Here is a 21547-nt window from a genome sequence, read left to right as displayed (position 1 = left end):
CATTGGCCTCTTTGCAGTTCCTTGAACAAAACTCCCTTTCTGAGCTCCAGGCATTTCTCTATCTGTCCCTCATACCTGGAATGTTCTCCTTCCACACCTTCACCTCCTGGCTTTCCTGGCTTCCTTCAAGTCCCAGATAAAATCCCACCTTCCACAGGAAGCCTTTCCAATCTGTCTTAATTCTCATGCTTTCCCTCCATTGATTATTTCCAATTAGACGGTAAGCTCCTTGATAGCAGGGCTTGTCTTTTGCCTTTCTTTGTGTCTCACAGTGCTTAGCACAGTGCCAGGCAAATAGTAGGCACTCAGTAAATTCTTACTGGCTGACTGACGTTAAAATGGCTCCTTCATTTCATCTCAGTGAACCTTTCTCCGATAATACCAAAATATCTCTTGTACTCTCTATAAGTACAAAATGCCTGTGTGCCAAGAAAGAATGGAGACTGGAAAGCCTTACGCTTGAATCCAGAAGTCAAACTAAATCAATGAATGCATGTGACATTTGTGAATATCTTGGTCTTCTCCAAGCAAGACACATCAAGTTTAAGGGTATCAAGGAGAGAAAGCTGAGGTTGTGTGCATATTAAGGGACTGATCTGTATCATCAGAAGTCAAAGCTTAATGGGAAGAACACTTGTAGAGCAACAATTGGCTGGTTTTAACATATATTTCAAGCATGATAAAATGGGTAACAATAGATCTAGAAAGCATTCAAACAAAACCACATTAACAAAAAACAGGTCTCATCCTCCCAAGGCAGCTATATAAAGATTCACAAGTTCTCATCCAAAAAGAAGAGAATCGATTCCATAGATGTTCTATTAAAAACACATTATAAACAGGTTAAAAATGGTTAAAACATTTTTGGAACAAATAGGCTAACAGGACAGCGAGGTGGTACAGTGGGTAGAGTGCTAAGAGTGCTAAGTCTAGAGTCAGGAAGACATCTTCCTGAGTTCAAATCTGGCCTCAGACACTTGCTGTGTGACCCTGTGCAGGTCACTTAACCCTGGTTGCCTCGGTTCCTCATCTGTAAAATGAGCTGAAGAAGGAAACAGCAAACGCCTCAGTATCTTTCCCAGAAAACCTCAAATGGGGTCATGAAAAGTCAGACACAATTGAAACAACTCAACAACGACAAAGGTTGATAACGAGTATATGCCACTGGATTTACCAAATGTAAATTAAAGAGGTTTATCTCCAGATAGAACCTTTTAAATAATCTAAGCATGGAAGTAAAAGGCCCTCCATGGACAACATCCCCATTAATTCAGCCACAATATGAAAACCAAGAAATGCTGAACAACAAAGGACTTTGTCATGTAGCTCTGTCTATAGAAATACAGGGGTGAGCCCAGCTTCTGGGATAAGAACTCACTATTTAGGGGCAGCTAGGTGGTGAAGTGAGTAGAGCACCAGCTCTGGAGTCAGGAGTACCTGAGTTCAAATACAGCCTCAGACACTTGACACATTTACTAGCTGTGTGACCTTGGGCAAGTCACTTAACCCCAATTGCTCTGCCTTCCCCCCTGCAAAAAAAAAAAAATTTAAAAAAAGAACTCACTATTTGATAAAAAAAAAAAAACTGCTGGGAAAATTGGCAATTAGTATAGCAGAAACTAGGCATAGACCAATGTCTGACACTGTATACCAAAATAAAGTCCAAATGGGAATATGATTTAGATATAAAGGCTGATTAGGGGAGCAAAGAATAGTTTATCTCTAAGATTTAAGGAGAATGGAGGAATTTATGACCAAACAAGAGACAGAGAACATTCTGAAATACAAAATTGATAATTTCAATTACATTAAATTGAAAAGTTTTTGCACAAACAAAGCCAATGCAACCAAGATTAGGAAAAGCAGAAAAAACTGGGAAAGAATTTTTACAACCAGTGTCTCTGATAAAGGCCTCATTTCTAAAATATATAGAGAACTGAGTCAAATTTACAAGAATACAAGTCATTCCCCAACTGACAAATAGTCAAAGAATATGAACAGGCAGTTTTCAGAGGAAAACAATTAAAGCTATCTATAATCATATGAAAATATGCTCTAAACCACTATTGATTAGAAAGATGCAAATCAAAACAACTCTGAGGTACCACATCACACCTATCAGATTGGCTAACATGACAAAACAGGAAAATGATAAATGTTGGAGAAGATGTGATAAAGTTGGAACACTAATCCATTGTTGGCGGAGTTGAGAGCTGATCCAACCATTCTGGGAGCAATTTAGAACTATGCCCAGAGGGCTATAAAAAATGCCTACCCTTTGACCCAGAAATACCACTTCTAGAGCTGTATCCCAAAGAGATCATAAAAATGGGAAAAGCACTCACATGTACAAAAATATTTATAGCAGCTCTTTCTGTGGTGGCCAAGAATTGGAAATTGAGGGGATGCCCATCAATTGGGGAATGGCTGAACAAGTTGTGGTATATGAATGTAATGGAGTATTATTGTGCTATAAGAAATGATGAACAGGTGGATTTCAGAAAAACCTGGAAAAAATTACATGAACTGATGCTGAGTGAAGTGAACAGAACCAGGAAAACAGTGTACACAGTAAAAGCCACAGTGTACGATGACTGACTTTGATAGACTTAGCCCTTCTTAGCAATAGAAGGTCCTAAAACAATCCAAAGGACTCATGATGGAAAATGCCATCCACACCCAGAGAAAGAACTATGGAGTCTGAATGCAGAGTGAAGCAGACTGTTTTCTTTTTGTTGTTATTCTGTTTTGTATTTTTCTTTCTCATGGTTCTTCCATTCTAATTCTAATTCTTCTATACAAGATGACTAATGAGAAAATATGTTTAATAGGAATGTACATGTAGAGCCTATATCAGATTGTATGCCATCTTGGGGAGGAGGATGGGGAGGGAGAGGGAAAAAATTTAAAACTTATGGAACTGAATGTTGGAAATTAAAAATTAAATTAAAATTTAAAATTAAAATTAAATAATTAATAAAAAATTAAAAATTTAAAAATTTAAAATAATAAATTTTATTAAAAAAAGAAACATAGGGGTGGATGATAGTGCCCCCAAATATGACAGAAAGTTTAAAATTGTTAAGGAGGCCAGATTTATTGATCAATACAGATTATGCAGCATGGAGGTATATATATATATATGTATATATATATAGCCTTCATAAGCTAATAGACAACAAATCCCTATTTGGCAAATGCAAAGCCCAAAATAAATCGACAAACTATATTAAAAAAGAAGCATTTTCACACAGAACTACTGACTGGGCATAACACTGACCCATAAAAATTTAATAATAACATTTTTAATAGCTGTCACTATACTGAATATTTATCCCCAAAACACTTAGAATGAATAGCTTTCAGAACTTAGAAACCTAGCCGAAGAAATTAAAACCACAGGAGAACAGACACATGTCACCCCCATGATCCTGCCTGCTACTAGGGTTGTCCCCAGAATGATCCTGGTGAGTCTACAAGTACACATTCCACGATACTCTTTTTAATGACATTCAAGAGGCATTACCAGGGCAGCTAGGTGGTACAATGGATAGGGCAGAGGCCCTGGAGTCAGGAGGACCTGAGTTCAAATCCTGACCTCAGACACTTACTAGCCATGTGACTCTGGGCAAGTCACTTAACCCTGATTGCCTCAAAAAGAAGAAGGTGAGGAGGAGGAGAAGAGGCACTACCACCTGCTTTGCTGTAACTTCCTAAGGACTATGGAACCTTTCATCTCACTTGCAGGTAAAACTTTCCCTATGTTCTATGCCCCATTGGAATGTGAGCGAGCTCTTTGAGAGCAGGGATTGTTTTACTTTCCTATTTGTATACTGAGCACTTAGTACAATGCTTCATACATACTGAGCGCTTAATTAAGTGCTTTATTCATTTTTTTTTAGATCGCAAAAATCGGGTGATTTTGTCCATCTGAGAAACAGTCTGAGAACGTAAAATGAAAGAGGATAACAGCAGGATAGTGACTTGTCCTTAGACCATTTAATGCATGAACCTATCACGAAAGATAAGAACTGGACGACAGTTTTAAATTCATCGTCCCGTTTCAGCTTTACAATAACCCTGTGAGGTGGGGGCTATTATTGTGTCCATTTTACAGATGAGGAAACTGAGTCAGGCAGCAGTTAAGTGTCTTGCCTAGAGTCAAGTATTTGGAGGCAGGACTTGAACCCAGGTCTTCCTGACTCTAAATCCAGCACTTTGGACATCTGGCCTCTATGTCACGATACCACTTACTACCTTTATGACCTCAGGCAAACCTCTTCCCTTCTCTGAGCCTCAGTTCCTTCATCTGTAAAATGAATGTGTTACGGGTATGAACGTGTTTCATTATAGGAGTGTGTACAAGTAGAATATTAAGTGATCTGATCTCTTAGTTTCCACCTGGCTCAACACACTGTTTCTTATGCTTATATATATTCATGTACATTCATATCTATCTCCATAATCAAACTCATGTGATCATTCGAAAATCCACACGTTCATATTCGCACCAACAAAAGGAACGTGCACCTACAAATCACAGTCACCCACATCAGGAGCACATACTTACTCGTACCCATGTCCTCTCACACTCATGGGCCACCTACTCATCTGTACCTCCATTTATGCACACATACTCACCCACACGTTTGCTCCCTCTGGAGACAGATCAGGCCCAGTCTTGCACACCTAGATCCCAGGACTAGTTCCCATCCCAGAGCCCCAGCAAGCCTGGGCAAGAAGGGGATTCGGATGAACCAGCTACTGCAGAAGCACTCAAGTGAAAGATGCCATTACCTATAAAGCCAGCCCTACCCCCCACCCCCAATGTACATCTCACTGAAAGCTAAAGAAATTCCCCCTAACACAGCCACACCCTGCTTGCTGGCCTGAATTCAGGAGGACTGTTAGGAAGATCTAGACCCTTGGCATTTCTCCCTCTTCCTGGGAGACAGCTGACACACGCTCCTCCCATAGTCCCTGCTTTGCAAACTCTCTCCTCTCTACTCTGTCTTCATCTCTCTTGCTTCTGCAGGTTAATGCTCATGGAAGACTGCATTCTCCTCCAGCAGACTCTTGGTGCCCTGGAGTACAGGGAGATATAGAACTTGTACCAAGTACTCAGGGAAGTTATCCCTGGATATTGGAAGTGTGACCCTGGACAAGTCAAAGAACTACCTTGCTTTGAACTCTCTGGAAGACATTCATTTCTGACCACTATTAAGAAAAAGAAGATCTTGTCTTCCAAGAGGATCAATGCTCTTCCTGGATTCTCACTATATGGATTTTTTTCCCTTCTCCCCAAAGTAGAAAGTGGGAAACTGGGAGGCTCAAATACCATTTCTCACCTGCTATGCTATTCTTGACTTTCATCATGCCTTCAGGAATCTCATCATCTCTCAAGACCACTAAAAGTTCTGTGCCCTTTTCCCCTGGGATGGCTCACTCCTTTGGCTGGAGAGGGTGGAGGGCAGATAATGTCGAACTCCTCCCAGATCTCCCATTTAAGGAGGGCACCCAGGGCAGTGATCTCCTCATTTCCCCTCGGCTGGACTCTCCGGAATTTGTGACTTCCCACTTGGCTGCAGTCCTCTGACTTGGTCATGCTCCTCCGAGTACCCTTTACACATGCTGCCTTCCTGTATTAGTCCTGGAGAGCAAGGGCTATCTTTCACCTCTTTTGGAACCCCACTTCTTAGCACAGTGCCTAGTAGGTACAGGTTCAATCTCTTAGTTCCCACCTGGTTCAAAATTCTATGATTCTTATGCCTGTATATGTTCACGTACCAAAATACATTCATACCTACCCCCATAATCAGACTCATGCTCCTAACCATTGCTCGTTCAAAAATCCACACGTTCACATTCACACCAACACAAGGAAACAAGTACCCATGAATCACAGTCACCCACAAAGGAACATAGAGCTTAATATTTATTGACTGACTGACAAAAAGGACAAATGAAGTCCACAAAGTCACACGGTGAGTCATTGGTGGCTCAAGGGACTGAATCCAGGCATCCAGCTAGTTAGCTTGATGTCTGTCCTTATCATAATAGTTCCCAGGAGAATCTTAGTGCTCTATCAGGGGTTCTTAATGGGGTTTAAATTTTTTAAATAACTATTCCAATATAATTGGTTTCCTTTATAATCCTATGTACGTTATTTTATACATTTAAAAATATTATTCTGAGAAGGGGGTCTATCAACTCCGTCAGACTGCCAAAGACAAAAAGTGAAACAATCCTTGACCTCAATGAGCCTATTCTGTTGAGAGGGTCAATGTGCATATAGCCATGTAGATACATTTAAAAGATACAGAAGAGCTCACCTTTTATAGAACTTGGAAATAAAATGCTTTCCTCATGACCACCCAGCAAAACTGGCCATTTACAAATGAAGAAACTGAACTAGAGAGATGAATCACCAACAGCTAGTAAGTGTGGAAGTGGAGCTTGAATCCATATGCTCTGGCCCCCCGTCCGGGGCTATTTTCATAGCACCGCTCTGTCTCTTATAAATTAAATGCTAAGAACTAGAGTGGGAGCTCTATGAGCTTCTTCATGTCTTCTCTAAACTGTGAAGAAAAGCTCCATCCAGCTGTCCCAAGGGCAGGGATACAACCACATAGGGGAGTTCTTTGATGGAGTTTGAATTCTGTCTCTTCTATTTGCCACCTATGCAACCTTGGCACTGGACTTTATTCCTCTGGGTCTCAGTTTCTCCATCTTAAAAAAATGAGAGGATAATCTCAAGAATATCTCTACGGTCCCATCCAGTTCTAAAATGTATCCGTGGCATCTAGCACAGTACTCTATACATAGTAGGCACTTAATGAATATTTCTGAATGTATGAATTGCTACCTGCAATGAGCTGAGAGACAGGTCTACTAAAGGGCCTAGGGAAGCCTGCCTTGCAAGGGATTCTACAGATGTTAAAAATCTCATCCAAGTCCAGCCAAACCGACCTTCTTGCTATTCTCCATAGCCCCTTCCATCTCTGTGCCTCAGCAGGGGTTGCCCCCCATGCTTGGAATGCTATCCCTATACCTCTTACACAACCCTAGCTCTCCTCAAGGCCCAGATCAAATCCCACCTTCTCCATGCGGCTTTTCTGGATTTCCTCTAAGTTGCCCATGCTCTCTTACCCCAACTCCCTGTAATTAATTTACTTAGTTTATATTTATTGAAACAACAGCAACTACTAGCATTTCTATAGCACTTTGACGTTTCCCATGTTAACGCCTCACAGCCTCCCTGTGAGGAAGGTGCTGCTGCTATTTGTGTGTGTAGCACCAAGCACCAGGAAAACATAAGCGTCTCCGGTTTGCCTTTTTATATCTAGGACCTAGTAGAGTCTGGCCCATAAGGAGCACTTCATACATATACTGAATTAAATTTACCTGGGAGTGGTATATGGAGAAAGAGGATTCTGGGGAATTTAATGAGGAAACCAATGCCCAGAGTTCTTCTGGTGATGAGCTGCTTTCCTACACACCAGCTAATGCCAGATCCATGGTCTTCCTTTAATATAGACACTTACTTACATTTTTCTCCTCCTTAGTAAATAGACCCATAGATGATTTGAAAGTTGTTTACAAAAATGAACTTTTTATTTATGGTTTTTTTTTTTTGCTCAGAGAGTGGGAAGTATTTGATGCAAGGCCAATTGTTGCTTCAGAGAATGATGTTCTATAATCAAAATGCCAGACCCACCTAGCTTTGCCACCATGCCTATATAACCCCAGATGAGGTGATTTTCCTGGGCCGCCATCCTCCTCCTACTGTTAAGGAAAAGAAGACAATGGCTGGGGAGATACAATTACTTACCTTTAACACCTAAGCAAATTTTACATGCAGCTCTTGTTCTACAGGCTAGAAGTTGCAGATAAAGAAACATTTCTCTTTAATTAATGCTGTCCAAAAGTAAATGAGCTGTCTCAATAGGTAGTGAGTTTCCCATCACTGAAGGTCTTTCTTCAGAAGCTGGATGACTTGTTAGGATTAAGGTTGAGGTATGGGATGAACTAGATAACCCCTAAAATCCCTTCCAACTCTGAGGTTATATGACTCAGTGCAAACTTTATCTCATCCAGGAAGTCTTCCCAGACTGATAATGATTGAGATATGGTTCCATGCTACCTTGATGAAATATAGCTGCCCTTCACTCTCAAGTGTTGCACAGACAGCTTGCTACATAAACATATCCTGGTGAGTGGGCACTGGTGAGATGGTCTTTTTTGTGGGGAATGATCCTGCAGCCCCCACTTCGGTGTCCCTTCCCATCTTCCCTTCCTCCTTTTCCCAAAGCAATGAAAGTATAGGAGAATGTGCTCAGTGTTGAAGGGCTACCACTGCATCTCCCCCACCCCTCCCCACCAACCTCAAACCCAGTATACCAAGGTTCTATTATCACCTCTAGCACACAACTTTGGGGCCTCAGTTTCCTCATGTTAAAAATGAGGGGAATTGTTTTAGATGGTCTCTAATATTTCTTCCAGCTCTGGGTAGATGATCCTAGATCTAATTCTAGGATTAGGATTTTTGTGTCACTGCCCCAACCCCCACAAGAACCTATATCAGGGGCAGCTGTCAAAGCCCTCCCCGTACCAGCTCCTCAGGGCTCCCTCTTCTATCGCAGCTTCAGGAGCAGACCGGGAGATGGGAGGCAAATCTGAAGAGGCTGGAGATGAGCGGAAGGGTCAGACAATGACCACCTCCCCAGACCCCTCAGCTACAGCCTGCCTTCTTCCAAAGGCTGCTTCCAAGAGGAAACCTTCTCACTTGCCAACTGTAACTGTCCCATTAGCCTGCCTGGGTCCAAAAGGATCACTTAGCCGATAAGTGAATGTAGCAATGAAGAAATTAAACATGATGTCTTTGATGGCTCCACAGCATTAACTCAGCTAGTTCCCTCTGTGAACTTCAAGGGGATATTCTAGGATTTTTAAAATTTCTTTCCCCGTGATTTTTTTTTGCTGCATAGGAACTGGATGCCAAGTGGTAAAATGAAGGCTCTGTTCTCTCTTTTCCCTTCTGGCTTTTATCATGTCCCACATTCTGATATAAATACCTCTTGATTTCCTTCTTCACCCTCTGTCCCTCCCCCAGCCCCTTCTTGAAGGGGTTACAGCCTCCAGCACCCCTGCTCTTTGGGCCCTAGAAGAAGGAGGATGAGAGCAAGAAGTGAGTTCTAATCAAAGGGTAGGAGAATCTGGAAGAGAATTTGCCTTTCAATCAGGTACAAAAATGTCTGAAAGTCCTCAGGAGGGGAAACTGGGTCTTATTTAATGAGGAATCCAATGTCCTTCAATGGGCCTGAGTCTATATTGGATTAACTAGCTTTTACTATACTAGAAGGTAGCAAGGACAAAAGGGTTAGATGTGAGTGACTCAGAAGAGCTAGGCTCCATCACAACTGGCTGTCCCGTGGCTGAGTCCAAAGCTCTCTCTGAGCCTTAGTTTTCCCATCTACAAAATGTCTAGATGTACTAGATGTCTCAGGTAGCCTTCTGACTCTGCCATTTATCAGTCGGGCAAAAGGCAATTATCGAACATCTGTTATGTTGTTCTATGTTCAGAGGCAACGACTGGAAAGAGCATTGAACTTGGAGTCTCAAAGACCTAAGCATTTAGTAATAGTGATATGTACTAACACTCTAGGTCCTGAAGCTCCTTGTAGCTCTAACATTTACAAACTCAGATCCTATCTGTCTCTGACATTCCACAACCTAAGTCACTCTACATCCTGCGGTCCTTTCCACCTCTGACATTCAATAATGATGAATATTGATTTATTCCTATTAATCATCGGCATTTTATAGGGTCTCCCCTTCTCTAGTAGCAACAAGGGTTTTGGTCCCAGGACGAGTCAATGTATTTGCTACTCTGACTGAAAATCCCGGAGTTTCCTAGTACAACTGGTCACTCTATCCAGACTGCCAAGCTACTGTTGGAGAATATGGAAAGAAAAAGAATTCTCTCCCACTTCCTCCACCATTGAAGTGCCTCTGATAAATGCCACATCACCAACCTGACCTAAAGAAGTGATCATACGGAATAAGATACTTGTTCCCTTAAACTTGGCCACCTGGCACTTTCAGTCACACTCATGAGTAACTCTAATGAGTAATTCTAATACCCTCCTTCCCCTTCCAGCACTGGCCACTTGTCGTGAGACCAGTTGTCCATTTACTCACATCGCAAATGGTACTCCCATGAAATCCAGTAAATGCTTTCTCTGGAATGAACTACAACCCCAAGGGATTCTTTCCCAGCTGGAGAGTCCCAAGGGGGAACTTGGGAGAATAGGGGCAGGACTCAGATAATGGGGTTCCCAGATTTGCAGTTCCAACCCAGTGCCTTCTATATCCCCTATTTACCCAGCTTCAAAGCAGAATGTTTCAACAGTATAGCTGGATAAGTCATAGTCAGACTACCAGCAACAAAAAATAGGGAATTTTAATCCAAGGCATTTGTCAGCAGTGAGAGACAAAGCTCTATTTGCTACATCTTCCAAATCTAGTTTCATACTTTTAGGATCAGTCCTCTCTGGGACTTTCCTAAAGCCAGTGTGACAATCTACCATTATCAAATGAGACTATGTCCAGTAAACACTTTGTTATGATAATACTTTATGTAAATCTGAGTTTTATTTATTATTACCTCCCCATGAAGATGTTAGAAGTTACATTAGGGTCCTTTCATAGAACATGAAATCATAAGATCTCAGTGATGAAGGGAATCTGGAAAAGTCATTTCATCTCTTCTTCCCATCTACCAGGCTTTCATTTAGATCACTACAGATGAAGGAGAATCTATTGGATTAAATAAAGAGTCCTTCAAATTTAAGGATTACCTTCTATTTTCCAAAGCATTTTCACTTACGCTGTCTTTTCCAATCCTTAAAATAGCCCTGTGGTTAAGAAATTTATTCCCATTGGAGAACCAGGAGAACATTGTACATAGTAACAGCTACATTGTGTGATGACTGACTTTGATAGATGTGGCTCTTCTCAGCAACGTAAGGACCTACGACAACTCCAAAAGACTCACGATGGAAAATGCTATCCATGTCCAGAAAAAGAAATATGGAGTCTGAATGCAGATCAAAGCATACTATTTGTTCTTTTTTTGTTTCGTTTTGTTTCTTCTTTCTCGTGGTTCCACCCATTACTTCAAATTCTTCTTTACATCATGACTAATGTGAAAATGTCTAATACGAATGTATGAGTGGAGCCTATATCAAATTGCACATCGTCTTGGAGAGCAGGGAGGAGAGGAATGGGGAGAAAATTTAAAACTCTGTCGAAAACTAAAAATAAATTAATTATCAAAAAAAGGGACAAAGACAGAAGATTAAATTACTCTTCCAAATCTTGCCCTGAAGTACCACTTGCTAAATACATGTCAATTTTGCTAACTTGCTGATCATGTATGATGAAAACATAATATGTAAATTCATAAATATCTGTGATAATTTTGTATTTTTGAAAAGATCAATAACAATAAAAAGGACCAAAAAATTTTTTAAAGAAATTTATTCCCATTTTAGTGATGAGAGAAATGAGGCCCTCAGAATTCAAGTGATTTTTCCCATCACCCAATCAGTTAGTGGCAGAGCTGATACCAGAATTCAGGACTCTATCTCTTTTCTACTCCGATGGTCCTTCTACCACTGCAGACTCCCTCAAAGAAATAGAACCTACATTTCTCTTTCAGGAAACACCCCCCCTCCAGTGTTGAACTGACTGTCTAACCTCCTGGCACATAATAGGTACTTAATAGATATTTATTTGACTACTCATTGATTGACTGACTCAATGTCCTCTACTAAGGCAGCATGATATAGTGGAAAGAAGGCTGAATCTGACTTCAGAAAAGTGGCATGGTATGATAGACAAAGTGTTGGACCTGGAGTCAGAATGTACTGGGTTCAAATCCTGCCACAGACACATCTTATCTGTGTGACTGGGCAAATCCTTCAACATTCCTAGACTTCATTTCTTCCTGCGTAAAATAAGGGAGTAGATGGCCTCTAAGGTTCCTTCCAGCTGCACATCTATGCTCCTATGACCTCTTTCTTTTTTTTTTCCAGCAGTCACTAAAAATGAAGCTCTATCTTTTCTAGAAAACCCCTATACATACAGTACTTATAAGTCTAAGTCACCTCCTTCAACCCTGCCCTATATCCCTCAATCATCAGGTTGATCTCAGTACCCTCACACCACTGCCACCCTAATTCCCCTAAAACCTAAATTATGTGTTCAGAAATGAAAGCCTCTCTGTCCACTCTCTTTTTGACTGAAGCACCAGGGAAGCTAGCCAAGTACCACCAAAAAAAGCCATTCCAAAGACAAGACCATGCGGACAGACAAGTCAGATCATCCAGTCCTAGGGGAGCTGGCTTAACCTTGTTAGCATCCTCTCTCCCCTCCACTTTGTCAAACCAAGTATTGCCACAGTAGCTAAGTCACACCTTCCAAAGTAGGACAAAGACAGGTCAGAAGCAAGGAGGAGGGGAAGTGAGGGAACAGTCTCACCATGCCTGATGAGATCAGAGAAGAAATCTTGTCACCTTTTGGGTCCCTGGGACCTACAATGACTACCACAGGGGACCCAGCCGCCCTACTCTGGACACTTCACCCTCTGGCTGCCACCAGCTGGGCCATGTTAACATTCAGGAAGTCAGTCGTTTAGCAGTTGAACAACCTAGTCCTGTATGCCCTTCACTGGGGAGCAACTGGATACCTATCTGTGCCCTTCACTGTAGAAGACACGAAATCTCTGTCTACAAGGAGCAGACAATCTACGTAGGGGCCACAAGAGTAGCATGGAGGAAACAATACCAAATACAAAGACAGAATATAACACAACTCACCTCCTCTCTGGCCCTCAGTTTTCCCATCTGTAAAATGAGTTTCGTATAGATAATCTTTAAGCTCCCTCCCAGCTTCCTGAAGTTATGAATGAATTGCTAAACCATGTAGCCGCCACAGATGGGAGACGGCCCAGAGGAGAGAAAAATCACTTGGAGCTGGAGTGGTCAGAAAGGTTCATGAACTAAGACTAGAGTCTTGAAGAAAGAGAAGGCTTTGGATAGGGAAAGGGCATTCTAGCAATAAGGGTTCCTAAATATGATCAAAGACAAAGACAACTGCAGACACTACAGTGTTCTGGGACTACCCTCAATTTATCCTGTATGTATCTTCTTTGCACATTTTCTCCCTCACTAGACTGTGAGGTCCTTAAGAGCATGGACTGTCATTTACCCTGTATCCCCAGCACCTAGGACATCACCTGGCACATAGTAGGTACTTAATAAATGCTAGTTGAGTGACCCATACTGGAGCTACCAGTGTCTAAGGGGCTCCTAGCCATGGCTAGCAGAGAGGATTCCCTGTAGATGCTTATCCAAACTTCACTTACCCACCCAGTACCTCAGGAAGGAGTCTTGGCCACTAGCAGAAGCCCTTTCTATGAAGATAGAATGTTTCCCTATAGAACAAGGGTACAGTTCAGAGCTTGAAGGAAGCTTAAACATAACTTGCCCAAGGTCACAGAGCTAGTAAGTGGCAGAGCTGGGATTCAATCCTCAATTTGATGAGGAGTGGGGAACCTGTGGCCTGGAGACCACATGGGATCTCCAGGGCACAGATCCCCCATCCCTGAAGTCCAGCACCTCAATTTTCAGATGCAGACAGATGCAGAGGCTGGGAAGGAGAAAGAGGCTAGCTCAAGTAGTATCCCAGATAGCAAGTGGCAGAGCTGATACTTGAACCCAGGTCTTCTGATGCCAAGTCCAATGCTCTTTCTACCAAAATATGATCCTTCCTAAGTCAAACAGTTTTGCCAATTAGTGGGAAGGAATTAGGCCAAGGAGCAGCTAGGTGGCACAGTGAGTAGAGCACCGGCCCTGGAGTCAGGAGGACCTCAGTTCAAATCTGACCTCAGACACTTGACACACTTACTAGCTGTGTGACCTTGGGCAAGTCACTTACCCCCAATCGCCCTGCCTTCTCCCCTCCAAAAACAAAACAAAACAAACAAACAAGAAATTAAGTCAAGCCTCAGAGAAACTGGGCTTCAAGCAAGACAGAAACCTGGAAAATATGACTGTGTCCCATCACCAGTATTGACTTTCTTTAGTCTCCTGTATCTTCTAAACATCAGTTATGCCAGGGAAGCCAGCGCTGTCACTGTGGGCCAATTTAAAAACAAAAGGACTGTAACTGCAAAACTAGCATCAGGCATGTAGGTTCCACGCAACAAGTATTGTACTATGTTGAACTCAGCTGTGGGAAAGAGGGGAAGGACCCACACAGCCGGAACTTTTATCTAAACCAGGAGATTCTTAATTTTTTGGGTCATGGACCCCTTTGCAAGTTTATTGAAGGTTACAGACCCCTTCTTAGAAAAATGGTTTCTTCCCTACATTAATAATAGAAAGAGATGAAAAATTTCAGTTAGAAGTTAGGGGAAATCAAGATATAATTTTTCCCCTATCTGTATTCATGGATCCCCTGAAATCTATCAATGGCTCCCTTCACGATCTAACAGACTCCAGATTAAGAAACCCTGGTCTAAGCTCTTGCCTGCTCATAACTACTTTCTGTTCTCTGACTGCACCCCATAATCCTCCAAATTTTACTCAGCCCTTCAAGTTAGGAACCTCTAAAAAGAAGAAAGTGGAAAAGAGTCTAGGTTGGATTGATGCTGAAACATATTCCCCTACAGAATACTTCACCTACTGCTCAATATTACCGATGTATCATTTTGTTTTCCTTGGTTATTTCTCTTTGTTATTGTTACAAGTGGATTCTATGAGGGTGCTATTAATAAGAACAATAATATTAACTGACATTTTATGTTTTAAGGTTTTTAAAACCCTTCGTGCATACAATATATCATTTGAACATTACAACAATGCTGTAAGGTGCATATTATAGGTTTTAGTCCCATTTTACAGATGAGAAAATTAGACTCAGAAAGATTATGTGACTTGTGCATAGTCATACAGGGTCATAGAGGTGATTTGAACCAGGTCTTCTGGATTCCAAGTCCAACAGTCTATTATAGAGACAGTTACATTTTAAAAAGGCATCGAGAAAACATTAAAAATTAAATTAGATTAAAAGTCTGTGTTGAGGGCTTGCCAAGGAAGCAGCTGAAAGAGATGGCAGGCTACTGTGAGGGTTCCCAGAGCAAACCTTTGATTTTTCCCTTCTGGATCACATATTGTGGGGTGAGATGGCAAGAGAAACGTAGTAATGCAGTAAGACATAACCCATCTTCGTAAATACCCCCTGACCAGATACAAGCAGCAAAAGTGACCCCACTTCTTACCCCTGACTCAAGAATCCCTGAGATCAGAAGGGCAGCCCTCAATCAGACAATATCATCAAATGTAAATAACTGCCCTAATGAGGCAAAAAGCTGGAGTTTCTCCTTGGCCTAAGGAGAATGTGTATTGAGGGTACATTAGGAGGGAGGGGGGAGGGGGAGAGAAATTGAGGATTGAATCCCAGCTCTGCCACTTACTAGCTCTGTGACCTTGGGCAAGTCATCTAACCACTCTGGGCCTCAGTTTCTTAATCTGTAAAATGAGAAGATTGGACTACATCTTCTGTAAGCTCCCTTCTAACTCTAAACCTTATGATCTTGCTTCCTCCCAGATCAAAAATGTTCCATATCTCTGAAGGCCTTTAAAAATAGGATTGGATCTCTTCTAGCAGGGTTGGACCCGTGTTGTGGATTCTCCATAAATACCTGTTGACATGACTTCTTTATGAGTAGATTTTGATGGGTGGCTGTGCCCCAAGACAGGAAAATGGAAAAGAAGTCCAATCTAAGTCTCATCCTGCCACGACTCCATATGTTATTCACAATGAGCTGTTCTAATGGCTGCCATCTAACAATTAAACTAAAAATTAAGAAAGGAAAAAGCTAACTGGTATAGAAGAAAAAACAATGGATTTGGGATCAGAGGATCTAGATTTGAATCCAGACTCCATCCTTTACTAAAGTAAGAGTAGGGGCAAGTCATAACCCCCTCAGGGCCTCAATTTGATTTGAGAATCAATGAAATAACATATGTAAATAAAAAGTGTGGGGCAAACCTCAAAGTACTAAATACTAGCTATTGTAATTTAAATGACAGGGTTAAATCAGACAACCCAGGAATTCCCTTCCAACTACTACAATCCCATGGATTCTTGACTTCTGGGCATTATTTCCAAGGACTTTTCATAATGAATAGGGCCACCTCGTAGTTCCCCAATCATTGGGCTCTCTGCCCTGGGCACTTTGAAAGAAGCCTACTTCATGGCTACCCAGGTTATAAGAGGGATGCCCCGAATTCCAGCAGTCTTTGACTGATGGGAGCCATTTCCCCTAAAGGGGGAAGAGATCTAGAAAAGTCAGCCAGAATATTCATCCCCCATTTGAGGCCCCATATTTGACCAGAGTTTGAAGGTTTCAAGTTGACCCTCAAGGAGATGCTGAGAGAGAATAACTCGGCTGAAAGAGACTTTCATATACTACTATAAGCCACAAGCCTCTGGCCCACATCAACTATCTTTTATCCAAAAGGACAGAATGGAGATGTTAAAAGGAAGTTCAATCTCCCAGCCACTCGGTAATATATTAGCCAAGGACACAGCTCTTAGCCCTTTGTTCCCTCTATCCATCGACAAACTAAACACTACGATTTCAATTTTGGGATAATCTCATCGATGAAAGCTCCAGGGACTAAGGACCCATAGAAATGGCTAGAGTAAGCTCTGTTCAACAGGCAGTCTGGTGCTAGAACCTGACCCTTTGTTCTCTGAGCACCTAGGCTTGGCTAAAAGGTGACAGAGGCTGGGTATGGGCTCACAGTGCCATGCTGCCCAGCAGTCTGATTGAGCAGTGAAGAGAGTTAGTGTTGTGCAATGCACCACGGGTGCCTGCCTGCCTGCCTGCCTCTCCTCCATCCCTGAACCTGAAGGATGTTAATCTCTTGCCTTCTGGGTTTGGGGGGTGGGGGGGAATGGATAGAGGCAGCACTGCAGTGGTGAGTGAGAATGACACCCAGGTGTTCCGTTCCTGCCATTCCTGCCATTCCTGCAGAGAAGCCTGGAGCTTGAGGACTGGCATAAGGGCAGCTGCTATCTTGCCTTCACAAGAAAAAAGAAACAGCCCAAGAGACCTATAGGGAATCCATAGCTTTAGAAAGCAGATTGATAATCCTAACCACAAAGTGCTGGAAATATGCAACGGCCACGGCGGTTATAGCCAAGTTGTCATTAACCATTCAAATGCCAAGACAATATGCCAAGACATCTAGCCTGCAGATCATGTCTATGAGGGGCAGGAAGGGAGATAATGGGTATGAATTGAGGGATAGAGATAGGGACTCAGTAGGAGAGGCTGGAAAGTTTGAAAGTCATGCAAGGGATGAATAAGGTACGAAGAGACACAAGCATATTAAATCTGGAGACTGGAGGATGAAATTGACAACTTCTTCCCTCTCCTCACCCAGTTCCAGGTACTTTTATTTTTTAATCCTAAAGGATTAAGGAGGGGACAAGTCAATGAAGAATTCTCCCAGAAAATTCACCAGTCAACAGGGAATCTTCCCACTCAGCAGGCTGAGCTCTCTCCCCTCCCCCCCCACATACTCCTGGGAGGAGGAGGGGGGTGGGAATCGGCTCACCTTGCCAGTACACGGTGATGCATGAATCACCCACCCTCTGGAGCTACTCCCAAATCGAATACCTATTTGCCAGGGTCACCAGCTTGATGCTGCCAGGAGCCCCTTTACATGAGAAAGTCCTCCTCTCACCCCACCCCGTTTCTCTCCGCAATTCACTCTGTCACAGCAGCACCAATAATCTTGTTATTAGGAAGCTACTTTATAATAGCAAAGGGGGGCCTTCTAGGACACACTATGCCCAGGCCTGAGGTGTGGGGAGTGTTGAGGGAAGCCTGACGGGGAAAACTAAGACATATAGAAGGAAGCACAAAAATACATCTGACAGCAACAGCACATGGCCCAACCCTGGTCAGAGCTGCGGGGCAGGATCGGACTTCAGAACAATGGGGCCAGGTGTGAACGCTGGAATCATGAGAGATAGATGCTCCCACAGTCCATTTCCTAAATCACAGAAGCTTGACAAGGGTAGGTGTTTAAAAGGGATTAAAGTGAGGAGGAGACTAGGTAAGAAACTGAGGACGGATGAGGGGAAAGGGATGGAAGGAAGGAAGGAAAAGAGCTGCGTGGGGAGGGGAAACAGATAAGGATGGGAGGAGACGAGAAGGAAGGAGGACGAGATGGGGGAGGGGGGCAAAATGGGGAAGAAGAGAAGAGGTAAGAGAAGGGAGGAGGAGGAAAAGGGGAAAGGAGAGGGGAAAGAGAAGGGAGAAGAAAAGATAGGGGAATGGGGAACTGACGGAGAGGGAAGAGATGGGGGAACGGGAGAAAGGGGGGTGGGGAAAGAAGAGGGAAGACCCTCCATACTCACAGTAGGTCTTCCTGGTCAGTTCTTCTACTACTTCGGGCTTTAACTTGCTGTTGGATTTCCCCATCCTCTGCGGCCACGTCCCCCGCCGGGCCCGAACCGACTAGGGCATAAACCCCGGAGCGGCTCCGGGCCCAGCCGGCTCTCCCCTGTCCCGCCGCGGGGGCTTGTCCTAGGCGGCCCTGCACCGGCTCGGAGCAGGGGACCGGCAGGCGGAGGTAGGGACAGGGGCAGGGGCAGGGGCAGGGGCGGGGGGCTCTAGGGTGTCTTTGTCTCCAGCTCTCTCGGTCCTGGACCTAGGTCCTAGCTCGCTGAGCTCTGCGCGCCCTGGGCTCCTGGAGGGACTCCGAGTGAGGCCGGGAACAGAGATCCGGAAAGGCTTTTACATCCCCAGCCCGCGGGGAGCTGGCTCTGCAGGCCTGGGGGCGGTAGCCTTAGTCCCTCTCCACCTACAGTTCCCAAATCCTGCCGCCCGCCCGCGGGGCTCTGCTCAGTGTGCTGGCTCCTGGAGGAGGCCCGGAGGCGCGGGGGCGCGGGGGCGCGGGGCTGCGGAGCAGCTCTCTTCTTCCTCCTCCTCCTTCTCCTCCTCCTCCTCCTCCTCCTCCTTCTTCTCCTCCTCCAAGGGAGCTCTGTTGCTGTGGTTGTCCCTGGTTACTGGACTCCCTAGCACATGCTCCTTACCGCGAGCCCTCTCTACCCCTCGCTCTCACTCTCTTTCTTCCTCCCTCCCCGCCTTTACCAGCTAGCCCAGGCTCTGCTGCCGCCTAGAAGGAGGTGTTAACCCTAAGCCGTCAGTCACCGCGGCTGCTCCGTGCTGGCAGGGCGGGGTCCTCTCCCCTTCTCCCTACCTACTCTGCCCCACTTCTCCCCTCCTCCTCCCCACCCACTCTCCCCTTTCATTTCCTCCCCTCATTCCTACCCTTCCACTAGATTCCTTCTCCTTTCCCCCCTTCCTTCCCTTTCCAACACCTCTTCTCCTTTCCCCTGTTCTTTCCAGTCTCCTTTTACTTTTACTTTTCTTCCCCTGTGGCGTAATGACTAGTCAGGATTTGCAGTCTGGAAGACCTGAGTTCAAATCCCATCTTAGACACTAGCTGTGCGAACCTGGGCAAGACCCTGGTCACTTTACCTCTCTGACTGTTTCCTCGTCTGTAAAAGGAAAAGGGGTGGGGGGGGGGAACCGTTAAACTCGATGGGCTCTAAGGTAATAAGATCCTTCCCAGTTTTAAATCTATGATCCTTTGATCTCCCTTTTCTCCCCTTCCCCCTTCTATCCTTCCTCTTCCCTCCTCTAATAAAGACACCCCTCTCCCCTTTCTTCCAGCAGGTTAAAATCTTCTGATACTTATTAGTTGTCATATGTAATGGCCAAATCACATTTTGGTTCCTCAGTTTCCTCCTCGGTACAGTGGGGATAATACTTGCATCTGTTTCACCATTGTAAACCTTAAAGCACGAAGGAGGGTAAATTGTTCCTTCTCTGCTCTTTTTTTTAGATTTTTTTTTATTTTTAGTTTACATCACTCAGTTCCACATGTTTTTGAGTTCCAAATTTTCTTCTCCTCCCTCCCCTCCCCCCCAGACCGCACGGAATCCGATATGTTCTACATATACCTTCGCATTAAACTTAATTACACAATAGTCAAGTTGTAAAGAAGAATTATGACCAATGGAATGAATCATGGGAAAGAAGAAACAAAACCAAAAAGGAGACAAAAAAAAAGAGAGAGCAAATAGTTCGCCTCAATCTGCATTCAGACTCCATAGTTCTTTCTCTGGATATAGATAACTTTCATTCATGAGTCCTTTGGAACCTTGTATTGCTCAGAAGAGCCAAGTCTGTCAAAGTTAGTTATCACAGAAGCAATATGTCTGTGGTTGTGTACAGTGTTCTCCTGGTTCTGCTCTCCTCACTCAGCATCATATCATGTAGGTCTTTCCAGGTTATTATGAAGTCTGTATCTTCCCCATTTCGTATAGCACAATACTATTCCACTACATTCATATACTACAACTTTTTTAGCTATTCCCCAATTGATGGGCATCCCCTTGATTTCCAATTCTTTGCTACCACAAAAAGAGTTGCTATAAATATTTTTGTACATACCGGTCCCTTTCCCACTTGTGTGATCTCTTTGGGATACAACCCCAGAAGTGGTATTACTGGGTCAGAGGGTACGTACATTTTTATAGCCCTTTGGGCATAGTTCCAAATTGCTCTCCAGAATGGCTGGATCAGTTCACAACTCCACCAATAATGTAACAATGTTCCAGTTTTCCCACATCTTCTCCAGCATTTATCATTTTCCTGTTTTCTCATGCTAGCCAATCTGATAGGTGTGATGTGGTACCTCAGAGTTGTTTTGCATTTCTCTAATCAATAATGATTTAGAGCATTTTTTCATATGCCTATAGATATCTTTAACTTCTTCCTCTGAAAATTGTCTGTTCATATCCTTTGGCCATTTCTCAATTGAGGAATGACTTGTATTCCTATAAATTTGACTCATCTCCCTGTATATTTTAGATATGAGGCCTTTATCAGAGACACTGGTTGTAAAGATTCCCAATTTTCTGCTTCTCTCCTAATCTTTGTTGCATTGGCTTTGTTTATACAAAAGCTTTTCAGAGCAGCTAGTTGGTACAGTGAGTAGAGCACCGGCTCTGGAGTCAGAAGGACCTGAGTTCAAATCTGACCTCAGACACTTGACACACTTGCTAGCTTACTAGCTGTGTGACCTTGGGCAAGTCACCTAACCCCAAGTGCCCTGACCAAAAGAAAAAAAACTTTTCAATTTAACATAATCAAAATTATCCATCTCTTGTTGGGTCTCTTTCTCTTGTTGGGTCATGAATTCTTCCCTTTCCCATAAATCTGATAGGTAAACTATTCTAAATTGATTATAGTATCAAACTCTTCTCTTCTTAATCCAATTTTCTTCCCACCCCTCCACAGCAACTGGGAAGGGATTAGGGAAGGACCATCTCCAAGAAATTTTTATGTCACTTTTCCCCTTTTCTACCTAATGTTCTTTCCTGGATTACC

At 43.3% G+C, this 21547-nt stretch overlaps 1 protein-coding gene across 1 annotated transcript in view; it reads right to left on the bottom strand.

The window, feature by feature from the left end:
• Positions 1–19409, bottom strand: part of NCS1 (neuronal calcium sensor 1) — a 96659-nt gene extending 77250 nt beyond the window's left edge. The window contains exon 1 of the mRNA XM_036751508.1: positions 18505–19409. Coding sequence (XP_036607403.1) covers positions 18505–18568 — 64 coding nt within the window. The 5' untranslated portion in view covers positions 18569–19409. The remainder of the gene's footprint in view (positions 1–18504) is intronic.
• Between the last annotated feature and the right edge of the window lie 2138 nt (positions 19410–21547).

The sequence above is a fragment of the Trichosurus vulpecula genome, chromosome 3, assembly GCF_011100635.1.
Source record: "Trichosurus vulpecula isolate mTriVul1 chromosome 3, mTriVul1.pri, whole genome shotgun sequence".
Classification (NCBI taxonomy): domain Eukaryota; kingdom Metazoa; phylum Chordata; class Mammalia; order Diprotodontia; family Phalangeridae; genus Trichosurus; species Trichosurus vulpecula.
The sequence above is the reverse complement of the archived record's forward strand: the minus strand, read 5'-3'. Positions and strand labels throughout refer to the sequence as shown.